The 20,292-nt window shown below is 38.9% G+C and overlaps 1 protein-coding gene across 3 annotated transcripts in view; it reads right to left on the bottom strand.

Moving 5' to 3' along the window:
* MDFIC (MyoD family inhibitor domain containing) overlaps positions 1–20,292 on the bottom strand; it is a 100,148-nt gene that overhangs the window by 64,436 nt on the left and 15,420 nt on the right. For all 3 annotated transcript variants that reach the window (XM_047763171.1, XM_047763170.1, XM_047763172.1), the window contains exon 3: positions 13,129–13,251. In XM_047763171.1, the coding sequence (XP_047619127.1) occupies positions 13,129–13,251 (123 nt within the window). The remainder of the gene's footprint in view (positions 1–13,128; positions 13,252–20,292) is intronic.

A 20,292-nucleotide genomic window follows, 5' to 3' on the forward strand; every position in this document is an offset into this window, starting at 1 on the left:
GCTCAGTGACGGGGAAGGGGACCATCCACAGACACGCTCCAACGTTGAAATTAATGAGTCCTTTGGGAGAGATGAAGATTAACACTCTGCAAGTCCAAACGGAGGAGAAATCTCAGATGTCTGGCTTGAGATGCGGAAAGCTGGCTTGAGATGTGGCAAGGCAGGTAACAGGAATGAACCTTGGGAGAAGGAAAACTCAAGAGGTAGAGGCAAGAGTGAGGAATGCATTGTGTTGTGGTTGTGGGAAAAGTTCCTAAGAGGAAGTAGTGGAGGAAGAAGTAAAATTTATCTTATTCCCACAGTCAGTCATCCAAAACAGTTCACTGAAAATTTGCTGTCGTCCTAGAATGATGCTCATTGCTGGGAATGCAACTTAAAGCCAGCGGACATTGAGCACATAACAGCAAAAATCAATTATAAATTGTGATAAGGGCTAGGAAGGAAAAGGTGCTATGAGAAACAGGGAAACCCGCTTTAGACTGAGAGGTCTGGGAAAGCCTGCCTTTGGAAGGGACCTAGCATGCAGAAGCCCAGAGACAGAAAGGAACTCGGGGCATCTGAGGAACTGAAAGGAAGCCAGTCATAGCTATGGAGGAAGAAAGAGGTGGGGAGGAGTGGCAGAAGGAGGAGGAATTTCAAGCAGGAATTATGCCCTGTCAAATTCTACAGGAAAAATGAGGACTGAGAAGAAGCCATTGGACTAACTGAGAAAAATGACCTATTAAGAAGACCATTTTAGTTGCATTTAACCCTTCCATGACACAGATCAAGACAGGCTAAGGTATCAGCCCTGTAGACCAGAACTGGGGTTGAATCCAAGGAGCTGGTGCTTAAATATAACCCAAAATATCTCAGTGATGGAGGATTTAGAATATAACCTGAGTCTTTATAAAACAATGTCATAAAATCAAACGGCCAGAATGGACCAAGCATGGAAATCCACCAGAAACTGTACATCTACTAGTAGCAGAGTTGACTCAGTTGAGATTAGAGACCACAAATTCCTATCAAGGCTCCTCCTTCTGCTGCATAACATTTTTGTCTATGATCCAGAGCCTCTGGAGCCAGAAATGAGGAGTCTTATGCTGGAGTCCATTACCTTAGCTTCAGCATAAGCTTGGCAAATATGGCATAGGGTCATAGAATTTAGTGGGATAATGAAGGACCATCTGCAGGTCCCAGATGACCTTGAAAAAATGCTAGGTGAAGTGAAGAAGGAGGTGAGATACTACGGGGGAAAAGAACATAGTTAGCAGATGAGGCATAATTATTATTAAGGTAAAGAACAGGAAGAATGATAAAGTTAATTTCTGCTTTCAAAATCTTAGAATAAGAGCAGATCTCACTGACAGCAAGGTCCAAGGTGTGTCCACACGTGCAAAATGTGTAAAATGGCTAAAGTAACATGGATATAAAGTCTTCAGAGTTAAAGAAGGCAAGGACCGAAGTCATTTCAAACATATTAAAAGAGGCTCTACATCAGTCAAACACTGGGGAGCCTTAACTTAGAGAACAAATAAGACACTAGTTAAGCATAAAATAGGTTATGCTAGAAAGTGGAACTAAAGGCATGAATAAATAGTCACAGCGATATTACACCCAACATCAGTTTACACAATGACTAACTATGGTTCTGTCATTTGATTTTCAGTGTCCCCAGGGAATTCACGTACTCTCAACACCCCTTCGCATCAACTTTCCACGTACCAGACTGGCAACTAGGCTCACATTTAATGCTGAAACAATGAGAAGATGTCATAGCCTGAAATTAGTGGTTCACCCTGCCTTGAATTAGTCCAAAGTAGGGCTTCATGGCAAAACTAAGTATTATTCAATCCTTTATTAAAAAAGGATATATATAATTTATAATATATATTACATATTAATATATATAATATAGAGAGAAGTATGGTATTTAAAATTTTAAAGTTAAAAAGGAATGCTTTTATTTAAAAAAAAATTAAAAGGCAAGTTATGCATATCTGACTAAAAATTACTGAACGGCTTCCGTTATGTTTCTCTCAAAAAGCCAGACCAAAAACCCCCTTAAATTGGCTAAGGAGCAAAATACTGAAGACCTAAACATGTAAGAACATGGGTTAAATTTTACATTTCCAGTAGTAAATTTTCATTCAGATCTATTTCATAAGATTTCCAAAAAATATACTGTATATGGGAGAAGCGCAATGAGAAAAGCCTAACTCAAAGGAATGGTAGGACAATATTGATTACACAGGAACACACTCTTTGTTAGATGTATTGTTGTCACCACTCCAGCCTAAATTATCACTCACTATGATTATGTCAATGCCTTTTTAACTTTGAAGGAATATGCAAAAGATAACCTGCCAAGACAGGCCTCCAGATGACATGTGAGTATTTTTTTCATAAAGACAAGAAATGATGAGCAACTTCCAAAGATGAGATGTATGGTCTGATTACAATCACACCAGCATGAATCAATTATCTGTGACAATTTGAAATGGTGGGAATCATTGTTTTCCTCCTAAATCTCCCAATCCAAGTTCCCAAGAACCATGGAAAACATATTTAATTAAATAATGTGCCAAAGCAGAACAAATTTCTCCACCCACTCTCTTCTCTGGTTCACTTAGAGCAATTTTACCCTTGAATATTAGCATCTGAGGGATTTTAAAGAGATTTCCCTGACTTTTGTGTCTCTTGCTAGAGAACCCAGGGACTGGACAAGAATCCAGCTTCCAGGAGGGAACTGCTTGGATCTACCACTAATGCCCTAAGGACTCCTTGAAAGAAACACGGGACAAGTCCCAGTAGTGACTCCAATCTGTACTAAGGCAGAAGAACCATGGAGCTCTGGACAGCAGTGGAGAGGCGATTCCACCGAACACTTCTTATTCTGACATACAGCCCTTCACTCTCAATACTGAGCCTCGGCAAAGCTCGAAGCAGTCTCACCCCTCCAGAGGCTGGACAAACACTAGGAACCAATGCCTTCCAGAGCTTGCATCATGGCAGCTGTTTCAGACAACTACACAAGCTACTGAGGCTTGGGACTAGCAGCGTATCAACTGATTCGCCAAGCCCAGAAAAACTCCCACATTCTTGAATTTTGGGAACTTACTGAAGAACACATGATAGAATCGGTACAACATATTCTTTGTTGCTTACCAGAACTGAATTGCCACTCCCTCAATGCTTCAGCCAGGCCCAGCTTCAAGGGCATATGAGCCGGGCAAGAGCATGGAGCGTTATGCTGAAAAGAACCAGGGCGTGAGCTTGGTTTAATGCTCTGCTGTTGCCATCTTGAATTTCATATAATAAGTTTTTAACAAGGGGCCCTGCAGTCTCATCTTACACTGCTCTCTACTTCCAACGTGATGGAGCTGGTTCATCTTCTACAGAACTTGAAGGAAGCTCAATCTCCTGATTTATTTGTGACTTGAGCATTTCCTACAGGTAACTGGGCTCTAATGCAGCTTTGGGAAGCTGGCCCTCACCCTGATCATTTCTGCCATTCAGGAGAATTGTCTTTTTAAAAATATTACTGCTTTTAATAAAGAATTCACCTCATGGGGAAAAACGATACAGAAGAAAAGTATACAGAATATAAGTCCTCTTCACTAATATGTCCTCACTCAATTTCATACAATCACCTAGGGCTAAATAACGTGAGGAGATATCTTCCATTAAGAAAAAACTTTAAGGAGTTCCCGCTGTGGTGCAGCAGGTTAAGAATCGAGCATTGCTACCCTGCGGCATAGGTCACGGCTGCAGCTGAGATTTGATCCCTGGCCCAGGAACTTCCGTATGGCCAAAAAAGAAAAGAAAAAAAATTTTAAATTAGGAGAGTTCCCTGGCAGACTAGTGGTTAGGATGTGGCACTTTCACTGCTGCCGTCCAGTTCCCAGACTCGATCCCTGATCTGTGAACTGAGATTCCACATCAAGCTGCTGCACCACACAGTCAAAAAATAACTATAAGAAGAAGAAAACCAGCAGCTTCGAATCATATGTATTCTTTTTTGCTCATTTCAGGGGCCTCGCTTAGAAAATATCAAACTACCACTCCATTTAGTTACAACTGGTGACCCAAGGGCAAAGCAGCGAAGACCCAGAAAGGACCAACTGGCTGTCTTCTCAAGGTTCTGTGAGGAGTTCAAGAGAGGGAGCTTCATGAAAAACACAGATAAAGCCCCAGTTTTGCCATGTCCTTTGAAGGAAACCTCTGTATGTCTATTTCCTCGCCTGTCAAGTATGGCAATTTTTACAAAGCCTACAAAACCTCTTCCCAAGGGAGCACTCTGGGTTTAGGACAAGCTATCACAGGCACCCATCCTCATGGCCACACTGTGGTCCTTGTCCTCACCTGGGACTACTCCACCTCAGACATCTTAAATTCACAGTTTCCATTCTCATCATCCGCCTTCTCTTTCTACTTATCGTATTTACTTACTGCACCTATACCTGTTTCGTTTCTTAGAAACAGAACACTTTAAGGATTGTTAGTCTCACTGGTTTCTTCTTTCTCATGTTTAAGATCCTTCCTGTCTTTCCTTCTTTCCCTACCCATCTGATGTTCACAGCCCATCACTTCAAGCCCTCTTCGGACAACATCCTTAAATTCTTCGTCCTGTTATCCTTTCGTCACACTATCATTTGTCCAAACTAAGATCTTGGCCTCCTTCCCAGCACCTACCATTCCCTTACCCCATTTGTCTTACTGACTGTACGTTAGAAAAAAGCTAAATCCACCCACTTCTTGCTCCTGCCTCTACCCCAGTCCAAGCTACGTTCTTTTCTCAGGTGGATGCATCCAACAGTCTCAGGTGGTCTCTTTTATATATATATATATATATATATATTTATTTTCCCACTGTACAGCAAGGGGATCAAGTTATCCTTACATGTATACATTACATTTTTTTCCCCCAGCCTTTCTTCTGTTGCAACATGAGTATCTAGACAAAGTTCTCAATGCTACTCAGCAGGATCTCCTTGTCAATCTATTCTAAGTTGTGTCTGATAAGCCCAAGCTCCCGATCCCTCCCACTCCCTCCCCCTCCCATCAGGCAGCCGCAAGTCTCTTCTCCAAGTCCATGATTAGCACAAATGAACATCTCCTCAGAAAAGAAAATGCGGTGGTCTCTTAATGCTTTCAATCCTTCCTATTCTTATTTACTTTCTAACTACTGCAAGAGCAATCATCCTAAAACACAGGGCCAAACTAACATTGAACTTACTACTCCCTTCAATATCTTCCATCTTCCCTTAACCCTTTGTTAACAGAGTCCTTCCTTCCATCTCACCATCCCTCATTTAACATTTGACATCCCAGCTGACACCAAACTTCTACTCTCTTCCAGCTGGCTGTGTTCTCTAACCTCTAGACCCATCAGTGTGTTGATCTTTCGGCCTGGAGCACTCTGTCCCCATCTCCTCTCCCACTCTGCGCGGGGTGGCCACCTCCCTTAGGCATCACCACAGATATCATTTCCTCTGCAAAGCCCTTTCAGACCCTCCCCCTACCTAAGTATTTGCATTTCTCAAATGTGAGCACAGCCACCTGCACTTCCTCATCACAGCACTCATAACACACATTATCATTTCAAGATAAACCATGTATCTCTTCCACCAGATTGTAAATTCTGAAATCAGAGGCTGTACCATCCATCACTCTATCCCCAACACAACACAGAACCAGTGTACTGGAAGCACTCCATCATAATGTAACTGATTTTTTTATTCGGTTTTCAAAATTACATTTTGATTCTGAATCCTCAAAGTTCACTGCAGCAACTCGCTCTACAAATAATAATCTGTGCATAAATTCACACAGCATTCAGATCCAGGAAGTTTGAGGCTTGAGAACTAAAATTATCTAGACCACAGTATTTACGGTCCTGATCATTAAAAGTTATTTATTTCTTCAGTAGTTAGCATTTTCAGGGTGATCTCTAAGCCAGTTCCCAGGCCTCAGCTCTTCCCTGAGGCTTGAAGAACTCCCAAATGGGAAAGGAATAAATCTGGATCCCTCACTGAGCCTTCATCCATCACTTGTACTCCAACACCACCATTGCATCTCCCCCATAAAGATCTAAAGATTTTAGGAATATCTGAAAAATCTTTCATAAAAGTGTAGTAGGATATAGATTGCAAATTGAATGGGTCCTGGTATCTGATAAAGGTGAAAGGTGAAGAAATTAATAATATTAATAGGAATAATAAGAACAATAACAGAACATATTTTTATAGACAACAAAAATTTGAAAACTAATTTAGAAAGGCAGAGAACCATACAGGAAGGAAGATGGGGGAGGGAAGGGAGGAGAGTGGGGAGGTAGGGAGAAGGCAAGAAAAGGGAGGATAAAGAAGGAAGGACGGGAACTAAAGTCACCGCAATCTCTTTTCTTCTAGGTAGGCAAGAAAAATTAGCAACAGGGGATCCAAAAAGGTCCTACAGAAAGTGTCATCCCTACCCTCCTCCACAGACAATAAATGTTATCCAGAGCTTCTTCCAAAGTTCACTGAGAACACTTCAGAAGAGCCTCATCATGAACAGCACACAAATCTAGCGCGTGATGGGACATCACTAGAGTCATCTACGAACATTTGGAACTTGACATGAAGGAACCATCTGTGGCTTGGGAATAAGAAGGGGGCTAGAAGGACTAGAAGGAAAAATGCAGTTATTGAGAATGCATCATAGGACCTTAAAGTCTGAAGTAGTAGAAGCAAGATGGATAAAGAATCTCTTCGCTCCTCTCCTTAATTAAATACACTTAAGCAATCAAGTTTTTATTAAGCATAAACCACGCTGCATACAATGTGTCAGCTATTGTTAGGGACATAAATATCTATGGTCCCAGAAACGCCTGGTCTCTGTACTCAGCATGTCTGGACATTTAACCCACTGGAACTACAGAGGAAAAAAAAGTTTCATAACTGATACTTGGGCCCAAGAATAATCATAATAAAAAATGATAAATCCATTGAGTGTTTATACACTTATCTCTGTGCTAATTAAGCATAAATACGCATTTTTTTTTAAGGGCCACTCTGGCATCATATGCAAGTTCCCAGGTTAGGGCTCAAACTGGAGCTACAACTGCCGACATACACCACAGCCACAGCGATACTGGATCTGAGCCACGTCTGTGACCTACACCACAGCTTATGGCAACTCCAGATCTTTAACCCACTGAGCAAGGCCAGGGATCAAACCCACATCCTCATGGGTACTAGTCAAGTATGTTACCACTGAGCCACAACAGGAACTCCCTAAATATGCATTTTCTTGTATAATCTTTAAAGTAACACAATGAGATATACAGAATTAGTACCTCCATTCTAAAGATTCTATTCTAAAGATATCCATTTTAAAGAAACATTTTCTCGGAGAGGTTGGGCAACTTGCTCAACACCAGTACTCACGATGCACCCAGGGTCTGAACTTTTCCATTGTTCTCCAGCACCCTGAATCTAAGATGATCAAAACAGAAGATAGACAATGGTTCTCCCTGGCTTTGGGGGCAAAACCCAAATGAGCGTGGAATAATGTACCCTGAGGAAAAGTGTGTTGGGAACTTGAACTCCATTCTAGAACGCAGTTATCATCAACCATCATGTTAAATATGGAGAGCCATTGAAAGTGGCTTATCCACTCAACCCTAAAACCAAATGTTGAGATTTGGAATAAGTGATGGCTAAAAATTCCTCTCTACAGCAATAACCAAAGCATCTGAACTACAGCTGCATGATGATTTGGTCAGCACTTGAAAAAAGAGAATTTTTCTGAGACACACATAGAAGATTAGGGACTGAGCAAGAAAGACGTCACCATGACTTCCTCCCATTACGGGTTCCCATGAATGAGCACCATGTATTAGGGAAAGAATCCCAGATTACCTAAGAATCCTAACACAAAAGCTGCATTTCCCAGTCATACTGGGTGGTAACTCTTGGCGGGGAGGGGGAATGTGCTTATGGCCACTTTTATTTAAATTCTAAAGAAAACCAAATAGTACTTACTGCAATGAGCATTCAAACATGAGAGCCATTGAAAAAATTTAAATCCAAACCTCTCAGTGCTCTTTCCTTATGTTCAAAGTAAGGAATGCTCTAAGTATATAAATAGTGCACTTGAGCACTTGAGCAGTATCTGCCTTTCTTTCAGTATTTGCACTGAAGAAGCATTCCCTCATGCCCAACGTGACAAAATGGAATTCAATGAGGGGTGATCAGAGATAAGCTGGCAAAAGAAATAATACAGCCGCTAACAACAGAGCCTGGTGATGTTGAGAAGAAACTCAGAGGATGCCAAGAGGAAGGTTTCAAGGAGGAGGATGGGTGAAAAAGAATGATGCAGCAGCTCCATAAAGAAGAGGCAAGTGTGGATTAGAGAAAGAGGGCTTGCGTTCTACCACCAATCAAGTGCTTACTATTATGAGAGCTAAAAACTCTTCAAAATGAATAAATGGGTTAAACAGAATGGGGATTACCATTTAAGTAGAGCAATCTAACTTTGCTTTAGATCATGGGAATTCTACCAAATCACAAAGGAGAGAATTAGCTGAACAAAATAGTTTAATTTAATGGGAAATTTATTTCAGAAGAGATGCTAAGGAAAATTTCTGGAGTTAAGTAATGACATTTAGAATTAGGAGCCGTTTATGTAAAAAGCAATGTCCAAGGATAAAGTTAACTAATAAGAATTTTTCAGGAAGACCTAGAAAAATCTGAGATAGAGACCTGAGGCACTTTAGAAAGAAGAACAAAGAAAAATGTAAGCTCTCTCTCTATAGGAAATAATTAGAATAGTAGAATTTGACCTAAATTAAAGGAAAATTTCGTCATGCCTATGAGCATAAGCATAGTAACACACACACACACACTTCTTCCTACCTTATAAATCCCCCAAGACTGAGATCAAAATGTTACTTCTGCTTCTTTTCTAGTCTAATTAAAACATGAAATGTTGCCCATTTGCCCGTTATCAGTTTATGCATATTATGGGTTAAACAGAAAAGTTAATATTAATTGAGGGTGTCACTTCACTGCAACATTTATTTTATTAAGTCAGCAGACTAGTGAGTATTAAAATAAGGCATGGCTCCAAATTATATACAATCCCATTTATGCTAATCTGAGGGTGAAAGCCGAAGTCTTAGCCAGTATTCCCATAAAAAGACACCCTTCTACACTCTAAAATGTAAGCCCTATTCCAGAAATTAAACTATACCCCAAAAGATTTTTTCAGACTGTAAATGCCTTTTAAACTGTAAAAAGGACAAAATTATAAAATAGAAAAAAAAATAAAACTTTCCAATTACAAAATTTCCTCACAAAACCTCCATTGTTTTTAATTCTTTAATGATTTTAGATTTTTTTAAACAAACTTAAGTAGTTGGAATCATCTTTTTAATTTAAATTTCACAAGAGAATCACAATGTACATCCCCTGACCAGATTGTGTGTGGCCTATTTATTCGAAATGTTTGAGTCCATATGGATTTCTTCTATTTTATGTACAACTTCCAGAAAGAATTTTCTCTAATAAGGTAGCAACTCAAGGGCAACCAATATGAAATCCAGGCCCTGAGAGCACAGTACCTCAGGTCTGCCACCTGTGATGTTTGCTAGAAGGACCAGGGAAGGCACGCAAAGCTCAAATTTCCATGTGGGGCACACTCAGAAGTGTGAGCCAGAAGTGGGTGGTCCACTGAGGTCAGGGTTAAAGTTCACAGGATAATTTGGAAATTATTCTCAGCTTGGATCTCATTTATGAGGCCCGAGAATACACCCTTTAATTAGAATACAATTTCCAAAGCAGCCACTCCCTTGACTTTCCAGAGCTCGGCTATTCTCAGAAAAGTAAAAACAGCCGCATCACACTGACAGCTAACAGTCCCCTATAAATTATGCCTTCAATGTCCAAACCAAGAAGGCAGCAGGCGTCCGGGACAACAGAGATGTTAACTGCCACCCGGCACAGCCCCATCTCAAGAACAGACTGATAAAGAGAAGTCACATTAAACAGAGTCCCTTTCCTTCACTTCTTGCTTATGCAGCTGAATTATCCCATGAAAGCTTGGAAAAAGAGTGGGTTGTACATTTGAAAACGTTCCCACATCCCAGCCGGCCTCATTTTTCTGATGATCCCTCCATCCAGCCAACCTCACACTACAGTGGGAACACTAAAATCAGTTCCATGAGAGCCAGCTGTCCGCCTCTTCCACGGTGCTCAGGGAGCCACACAGGACTCCTGGCATGGGAGCCCGCCCGGTCCTGACTCACCACATATGTTCCCCTCCTCCCCCAGGCAGCTCTGAGCCAGAGCCTTCTTTCCAGGGCCTATTGTTATTACAAAAGATTCACTGGGCCCCCAGAATGAGCTCGGTGCTGAAACAAGATGAAAACACCCATCTCCGTAACTGCTCAGTTAAGAGGGACAGACATTAGATGACGCAGAGATGGCCAATGATTCAGTGCGGGAAAGCCAAAGATGGAAAGTCAGGCAGCTTTGGAGAGTTTAGTATCTGGGAGTTGGAATAGCAGAAGCTATCAGATTATCAAAGTTGCAAATGCTCTCCCGACTTGAGTGGATTTTAAAGATGACATAAAATGTTCCATTCCAGCAAATCCAGATATCGAATTTTTTTGTAGACCCAACAGAGTCACCATTGTCTAGAAAAGCAGGACCAAGGAAATAACAAAAATGTAGTTGTTGAAATTTGTAATCAGAAGTCAGAGTCTAAAGTTACCCACACATTTCTGGAAATTCTTGGCCATTTATGTTTTAGGCAGGAATGGCATTACTGTCTTGGGCCATTACCCTTCACAGATCCATTCATCTGTCCGTTCTCCCAGCAGACCTCAGAGGGGGGCATAAATCTCCCTCTCTGCATTCCCTCGGCGCGGATGAGGACAACCAGACAGTTGTTCCCAAATACTTCCGTGCTCCATGGTACAGGCTGCATCATTAGCTCAATAAAGAAACTATTTCATGTAATTTACAGCATTTTTTTAAATCACTGTCCATGTAGCCAGTATAGACAATAAAGAGTTCATTTTAAGTCCATTCCCTTTAATGGTATGAATCCTACAACTAAAACGATCTTCATCAAATGGCACCAAGAAAATTTAACATGTTACTATGACTCTCCCTATCCTTATACAACCATGCTTATATTTTGATTTTCATCCTGCGAGTTCATATTCATGGTTTTCTAGTGTGGCCTTGGAAAGGGAGATTAGGGAAATCAATCGATTAAATGAAACACATATTTAAATTCTGTGACTAGAGGGTGAAAAAAAAAGGAGCAAACAATCATGCCTGCAAAAGGTGAAGGTAAAATTGTTTACAGAAAAGGAGGGCTCTTCTGGCTATAATCGCCTTTCTTTTTTCTTCTTCTTTTTTTTTTTTAATGCTTTTTAGGGCCACACCCATGGCACATGGAAGTTCCAGGCTAAGGGGTCAAATCAAAGCTACAGCTGTCAGCCTGCACCAGAGTCACAGCCACAGCCACAGCCACGTGGGATCTGAGCTGTGTCTGTGATACCACAGCTCATGGCAATGCTGGATCTTAACCCACTGAGCAAGCCCAGGGATCGAACCCACATCCTCATGCATACTAATCAGGTTAATTACCACTGAGCCACGACAAGAACGCCCTTGCTCTAATTTTCAGGTTGCTGGGAAATCACAGATAAGATATTCCAGTATCTCACAAAAGCTATAAAGTTTCACAACAAGCAGAGTCAATATTTAGAAGACAACCAACATATGTTTTGGGAATAAATATTTACTTACAATAGTGTTTATTTGATTCTTTTGAGAGAGCTATATAAATCTTGTTCTTCACTAATTTCTGAGTCTCATTTCCTTTCTATTCCTTTCCCCAATTCCTTTCACACATTTTAGAAAAGTATTAAAAAAACAAATGGTCCTAAAATTAAACTAAAACACGCTCACTTTTAGAGCTTTGTTTGAAAACTTGAAATTTCCTTTGATAGTGTTTTTATTGTTATTGTTTGTTTTCTACAAGGTCACTTTTTCCTTCCTTTTCATTTGTTTTTTTCTCTTTGGTTTCAGTTAGGGAGAGACACTGTGTATTCTGAAGAGGCAAGACAATATTCCAAGATTCAAAGTAAATGTAACATGTAACACAGAAAAAGGATCTATATTATGAAGCTGTCTGAACTGAAGAATTAAATTAAAAGAATAAAATAAACCAACACTTGATTCTCAGAATAGAACATCTTCTCTGTCCTCTCTGGAAAACTGAGAAGTGACGTGGTAATTTGGTTACCATGAATGAGAATTTCAAAAGATGTAGTACTCCTAAGCCTTTCCAGGTGTGGAACAGCAGCAATCTTTCTACTTACACATTCGCTACAGAAAATTGTTCATTGTTTGGCATATTCATCTTGAATCCACAACTGGGGAAATGTGGTGACCAGAACAAGCAGAACCTGACATTGATCAGCATTCCAAATAGCATCCCAAAGACACTGGCATTTCAGGGTCTTCCCAGAGTAAAACAAAGCAAAGCCAAAGCTTTTTATATATTCTACAGAGCAATTTTAAGAAGAGGAAGAGAATTTTTAAAAGCCAAAGAGTAATAAAATGTTAATTGTAAAATAACAGTTTAGAATCATTCAACCAGGACAGCAGGGATCACATGGTGATACCAAAGTACTGTGCATTCTCCTTTAGCTCCGTCTTTTTTGTACTGGGCAAGGCCAGGGATCAGACTCACATCTTCATGGATACTAGTCTGATTTGTTTCCACTGCACCACAACAGGAACTCCCTCTATTGTCTTTTCGGTTTCAGTCTATTTTTACTTAGAATTGTTTGACTTCTACTTAGTTGCTGCTCAAGAAGGAATTAAATTTTGTCTAAATCTCTCTGAGAATGGGATCTAAAATTTACAGGTAAATTTTCCCTTTCTAAAGAAAGGATAAAAACTGACAGAATTATTTGTATCCTAGTATTAAGCTTTGTATGCCAAAAGACTCATGAACACACTTTCAGATAAACTCTGTTGATTTACAGATTTCTAACAGAATTCTAGGAGACAATTAACTGAGAGGATACGATCATAGTCATGGGTCTGAATCACTCCAATTTTCTCCAAAAATACTTACTTCTGATGAGTTCATCATCCGAACAATTTCCCCAAATGGACTGGTCTTGCTTCTCTCCGTGTGTGAAGCAGCTATTGGTGGCTTGAGTAATATCTCGGTCAGTATTTTCTTTATCACATTTTTCTAAATTCAAAAAAATATATATATTTATTATCATTAAATATGACATGATTTTATCTATTTTTTCATTTTATAGATGATTTCCTAAATGCTTCTAAATCTGTCATAATTTAAAGAAATGGGATCAATATCTCTAACTGTTGGATATGTTATTGACTCAATGACTGTGATTTCCTGAGTACCTACTATGACTAGCATTGAATAAAAAGATTTTACTGTAAAAATTATGTTAAGATTATTGTAACCAAGTCATAGTAACACAGCAAATGATCTGTCATGATAGGGAAATGTTTAACAGTTATATCAAGGATGGAAATGAGTCCATATATGTAGAGGATGGGGGTCAGGGCAGGGGAAGCATCAAAGAAAAGAGATTTATATGTAGGTTTATGGGTCCTGCGTGGGGGGGAGCCAATAGATAAGGAAAAGTAATGTCTTATTGGAAACATAACTCAAGCAAAAAGCAGACTATAACACAAGGCAAAATGAATGATAAGAGAAGCCTAGAGCACTAAAGAGGTTCAGAGGAAGAAAAAAAATTCACTAGGATTCAGAGCTCAAGAAAGGCACTATAGAAAATGGTGCATGTGGGATAGTCTTTTAAAAGATCAGTAGCAATTTTCAAAGTAGAGATGGGAAAAAGGCCATTCCAGATGCAAGAAGAGCATGGGAAACTCCACAAGCAGGCATTTGGACAAAAGTTCCAACTTTCTGGACTATGAAGCACTTTAAGACGGATGTCAGGAGATAACACAGTACAAGTTTGAAGAGGGACACATTATGGACATTTGAATGCCCAAGTGAGATATCTGGACCTAATTTCAAAACAAGATAAGTGACATGAGCCACTGAAGCTTTATGAATTGCCTAATCAATGATATGCATTAGGAAGATTAATAAACTTGTATACACCAGTGGTTCTCAATCCTGAGTGTATTTTAATTCACTCAGAGGACTTTTAAAAAAACAGATTCCTGGGCCCCATCACCTGAAATTCTATTTTAATTGGGGGGAGGAAGAATATATGATTCTACTGTACATAAATCCTTGAGAATCACTAGAGTATGGATGCATCTAAGAAAAGAACAGAGTAAAGGAAACTAAAAGGGAGACTTAACATAGTCCAGGCAGAAGTTGATGAGTTTCATCAACTAGATAAAAAGATGGGAAAGGAGATAAGTGTGAGAAAATACGTAGAGGGATTCACAGATCATCAGAGACAATGGGATTGGTGATAACAGAGTTCTCTTAGTCTGAATTGGATGGGGAAAACCTAAAGACTGGGAAAATAATTATAAAAATGTATATTTGTACCTAGCAGATGTGTGGACATCAAATTATGCAGTTAATCACAAGACACAGCCCAGGCCTTCATGGAGTCTACAGTCTAGGAGAGGAGTTTAACGTTGCACATCTGACTTTGCAAGTCACAGAGTTACAGCTGGAAAGGGTCATCTTCATAAATGCGATTGCTTAAGCCATTCATATGACCAGGCTCACCAAAAGAGTGAGTACATTAAAAAAAAAAAAAAAAAAAAAGAGTATCAGGAGGAGCCTAGGGAGTTCCCATCATGGCACAGCGGAAACGAAGCCAACTAGGAACCATGAGATTTCAGGTTCGATCCCTGGCCTCGCTCAGTGGGTTAAGGATCTGGCGTTGCTGTGAGCTGTGGTGTAGGTTGCAGACCCAGCTCAGACCTGGCATTGCTATGTCTGTGACATAGGCGAGTGGCTACAACGCCAATTCGACCCCTAGCCTGGGAAACTCCATATGCCTCAGGTGCACCCCTAAAAAGACAAAAAGACCAAAAATTAAAAAAAAAATTTAAAAAGAGGAGTATGCATAAGTGTAGAAAAGAGTCACAAAAGAAAAACTAGATGATGTCAAGCCATGGAAGAAAGGAAAGGAAAGAGATTTAAACAGAAGTTGTTAGTCAACAGTATTAACATTTCCAGTAGAAGGAAAAAAGTTTCTGCACACTCAGAAATTTCTCAGGTACCATGGGGATTTCACCATTGAAGAGTTCTGCCATGAAACACATTTCAACACATGAAAATAGATGGACACTCAATAAAGAGTAAGTCCAGAGGCTAAGATTTCTAGAAAAAAAAATGGGATCTTCAATACTAAGCATTTTTTAGAAAGCAAAACCATATTCAGCCAGCAGTAAGATATAAATTAGAAGCATGCTAAACTAATATGTTCTAGATTTATGTAACATTTACACAGCATTATCATAGAAAAAAATGCAATCTTCCTGAGAGGTGTTAGTTTCAATTAAAATCTTTGACTTTTTTAAACAACTCCAGAAATATCTCCACTGATGGAGTCAACCCAAGGCTTTTCTGAGATGATCAACAGAAAAGATTTATATACAAATTCACTAACACACACGAACTCCTTTACCAGCAGAGTCCTACAGACTTTCTGCTACTGTTATGTAGCTGACTGCCGCCAGGTGTCATGCTAGTAGGCTTGATTCAATTAGCAACTCTAATTGAAGCTGAATGAAATTAATTATATAATTTTGAGCTGTTCAAGTTTAATTCCATTAAAATTAATTCATGAAACCAGGGCATTATGAAGCATTGCTGACTAAAAGAAAATAGGTATGAATAAAGCCTCTAGACACACTTGACTCACATTTGAATCATGTCCAATATTCAAGTGCTAAGCACAGACCCTTCTCAACTCTGCACCGAACAAATGAAAATGTCATGTGGTCCATGTGCAAATGAATTTAGAGTGACCCACTACTAAAAGGGAAACAAAGTTCCTTCTGCCCTAAATATTTATTGAGACGGTTATCATATTTTTTTTAAGTTTCCTTATCTGTGCAATTATAGAATTAAGTGATGCCCAGAGTCTTTCTCCAGTTGAAAAATAAAAACGAGAGTTCCTGTTGTAGCTCAGCGGAAATAAATCTGACTAGCACCCACAACGACACAGGTTCAATCCCTGGCCTTGCCGTAAGCTGTGGTGTGAGCCGCAGATGCGGCTTGGATCCTGATTTGCTGTGGCTGTGGCATAGGCTGGCAGCTACAGCTCCAATTCAACCCCTAGCCTGGGACTCTCCACATGCCGTGGGTGTGGCCCTAAAAAAACAAAAACATTTTTAAAAATTTTAAAAAAAGAAAAACGATCAGTCTCTATCTCATTATATCTAAGCAATAATAAATATGTAACTACTATTAAATCACAATTATTGGTCTATGCAACTTTGCCTTCTTTGAAAACTCAGAAGTCTTGGCTCAAAAGTCAGTCTTAGGCTTTTGCTATGGTCCATAGCATGCAGCCCAAAGCAAGGTTCAGAAATTATTCCAAGTATAAACTTTGCATTGACTCGTCAATTCTCCATTTTTATAAATTAAACTCTTGTGACCACTTGACTGGACTGTGGCTTTTTAAAATATGTATTTTTATTTTATTAACACCTCTTTAATTTTTAATGGACACCAATATAGCAGCCTCATAAATGATGTGCAGTTATATCTAATATTGACTAAAGGCACCGAAAGAGAGTGGGATTTGATTAACTGAAAACTCTAAAATGGATACCTTCACATCCGGCCACAGAACAACCTTACTACAACTTTCAATAGGTTTGGGTCACAGCCGCTACTCATTAAAAAGACAAAATAGCAGTTTCTAATAATTTCTGTTATTAGTATAGGCTTTCTATCACTTCTGAATTGCGCCAGCAGAAGCCACTGTCCTGGTTTAGTTAACACCTTTCTAGATTTATGAAGGTTTGTAGTTGCGATTCAACTGATACGTGGGCCTGAAAGACATATTCCAAAGGCAATCAAGTCATTTTGGTGATGAATAAAGTCAATCTGTACCTTTTTATAAGATTTCTATATACACATCCATTCCTCCCCAACTACACACACACACACACACACACACACACTTCTCCCCAACTTAGTAACTTTCTCTTAAAAGGGACCTACACCATCTCAAAGATCCTCTTCTCCTAAGCTAATGGTTCACTACTCTAGTGCACCTTAAACATAAGATGCACAGGTCCCAGCCTCAGGGGTCCCAGTTCAGGTAGTATGGAGAGGGAAGGGGTGTCATCATTACATATGGCCAGATTTGAGGGGCACTATTCTACGTCAGCTCCTCTGTACAATTTAAAGAAAACATAGAAGAGCCCAACAAACATTGAAAGGCAGACCTTGCTTCTCATCCCCTTGTCACAGGATTCCAAGTTACCAGAAAACACAATTTTACCTAATCACTAATGAATATACATGTATTTAGTTCCATTTCTATGTCAGGACAACTCTGAGAATACAAAACCTAAATTATATACAGCACTAGACAGTTCTACCAATAGACGAACATATAAAATACGTTTTAGACATTAAAACAAAAATTGACGACACTTTAAATGTAGCACTAGACCAAAGGCTATCAGTATACTACTGGCATCTGCTTCCAAAAGATGAGCTCCCAAATATTGTATTGTGCCTACACTGAATAGGGAAATGCAGAAGACTCTGGATGAGGGGAAAAAGCTTGGTCCCTGACAACAAATCCTCTAGCTGAGGAGACCAAACATACACATAAAACCATCAAACAACTACAAAAAAGAAAGTCATGAAAACTGCCTTGGGTCACAATTCTGGCTTAAGGACTGACAAGAAGGGGGTTGGGCCTCATTTCCTTTATCCAGAAACCAGGGCACTGAGTTGGATAGTTGCATAAACTTTTTTTGGCTCTAAAATTCTATAAATCTGAGTCTGCCCAAGGGCTAAATAGAGCCAAAATTTCATATACGCACAGTAGGGTGTTTGGAACAGAGTAGAGAAGATCATAGAAAAACCTCAGTAAAGCACTGACTTTGAGTTAACTTTCAAAGAAAATCGTGAGCATGAAAACACCAAAGAATCAAAGGAAAAAAGTAAGAGTTCCAAAGTTATCAATTTAAATAAAGTATGTCCTTCAGAAATGACTATCTCCCTTACAGGATCAATGCTATTTATTTTCTGCTATATTTCTTAAGATGGGCATAATGGTGAGAAGCAATCTTGCTCTAATCTCAACTACCCCTACTAAAGAAGAATGAGAAAAATTCAAATAAAGAGAATTTCCATTTAACTTAAAATTCTATAATATTTTACCTAGTTGGCATTATCCAAATTTATTTTTTTTGTCAGAATAATTTCTATTTTATTTCAAATGCTATTGATATCAATGAAAATAAAAACAAGGATATAATAAAATATAACAACTTAATTTCCTTGCACCTTACCCTCATCCCTTAGGTTCAATTTAATAATTTCAATGCAAATGACATTTCTATTCTTGATGATTTTCAGTTATTAAGTCTATGTTCTCCAAATATGCTATCACTATATCTATTAGATAAGGTATTATTGAATTTTCTTGAAATGGCATTTGAAATATTTTCTCTTTGTTTTGTGTCAAGTTCAAACTTTACAACATGATTTTTGCTACTAACAGTACTCCTAATGAAATACTTTTAAAGAGGATAATTCTATGTGGTCTATTGGGTGAAGTAATTTATCATAAAATGTTGATTATATCATTTATTTTTTTCATTTTTTTTATTACTCAAATGAATTTATCCAAATTTAAAACTTTGAGAGTTTTATTTATCCCAGGCAGCTGGAGAATAAAATAACTGAATGGCGACTAACAAAAAAGAAATATCTAAGTGCATTAAAAATAAGTAAACTGTATAATAACATAGGTAAGATATTCTATATGCCATATAACAGCCACTCAGCTATGTGTTAAGTAAAAACATAAATTAAAAAATAATAAATTAAAAATTTAAAAAAGAAAAAACAAAAATTCTTTTGTTGAAAGAATTAATGAATTTTTACAATTACAGTATTTTCAATTTTCAAAGGACTTTAATATATAATATTTACTTGATCTTCAGAACCATCAACAACATAATGAAGAAAACATTAGCTCAATTCTACTGATGAGAATACAGAGCGAGTCTCAGAGATAGATACTCAACTGGAAATAGGACGATAAAGTGCAGAATTGTAAAGAATCTTGCAGCTCAGCTAACTTCCTATCCTACCCAGGGTAAAAGCGTCACTGCAATATCTCGACCCTTCTCCAAAATTCCAAGGGATGGTACCTCACAAGCAAGCACGTTCTATTCTTGGTTAGTTTGTTTTGAATATCAATATGCCATCAAGTGATCTCAAACTGGTCCTAGTTCTGCGCATTGTAGGTAGAAATAATAAACTTTTCATAATACAACTATTCAATCTACTGAAAAGGGATATTTTTTCATCACTTTATAGTCACGGAAATTTATTATCTCAATAGCTAAATGCTTTTAACACATAACGTAACAGAAGAATTTAGAAACATTGCATGAGGATGAAATGAGCGTGTCAAAGATACTAATGAACTTTTAAAACCTGTACATACTGTTGGTGCCATGGTTTTCTAACAAATAGGGACAACACTGTCATACATAAGAAAAGATACCTGAATCCTTCCTGATGAATAAATAAAAAGACTCTTTTTAGGTTCTCTGGGACAGAACTATTATCCTAAATTGTACTTCGCACTGTAGAAACAGTTAAGAGCACGGGATCTGAAATCAGGGTGCCTGAGTCCATCACTAACTATGTGGATTGTGGGCAAATGACGTAATCGTTGTTTATTAGATTCTTTTTTTAGGGCCACACCCATGGCATATGGAAGTTCCCAGGCTAGGGATCCAATCGGAGCTGTAGCCACTGGCTTATGCCAGAGCCACAGCAACGCAGGATCCAAGCCACATCTGCAACCTAGACCACAGCTCACGGCAATGCCAGATCCTCAACCCAAAGAGCGATACCAGGGATCGAACCCGCAACCTCAAGGTTCCTAGTTGGATTCATTAACCACTGAGCCACAAGAGGAACTCCAATCTTTGTTAGATTCTTAATTTTTTTTTCTTTGTTTTTTAGGGCCACACCTACTGCATATGGAGTTCCCAAGTTAGGGGTCAAATTGGAGCTGTAGCCAACGGCCGACACCACAGAACACAGCAAGACCGG

Source organism: Phacochoerus africanus, chromosome 16, assembly GCF_016906955.1.
Source record: "Phacochoerus africanus isolate WHEZ1 chromosome 16, ROS_Pafr_v1, whole genome shotgun sequence".
Taxonomy (NCBI): Eukaryota; Metazoa; Chordata; class Mammalia; order Artiodactyla; family Suidae; genus Phacochoerus; species Phacochoerus africanus.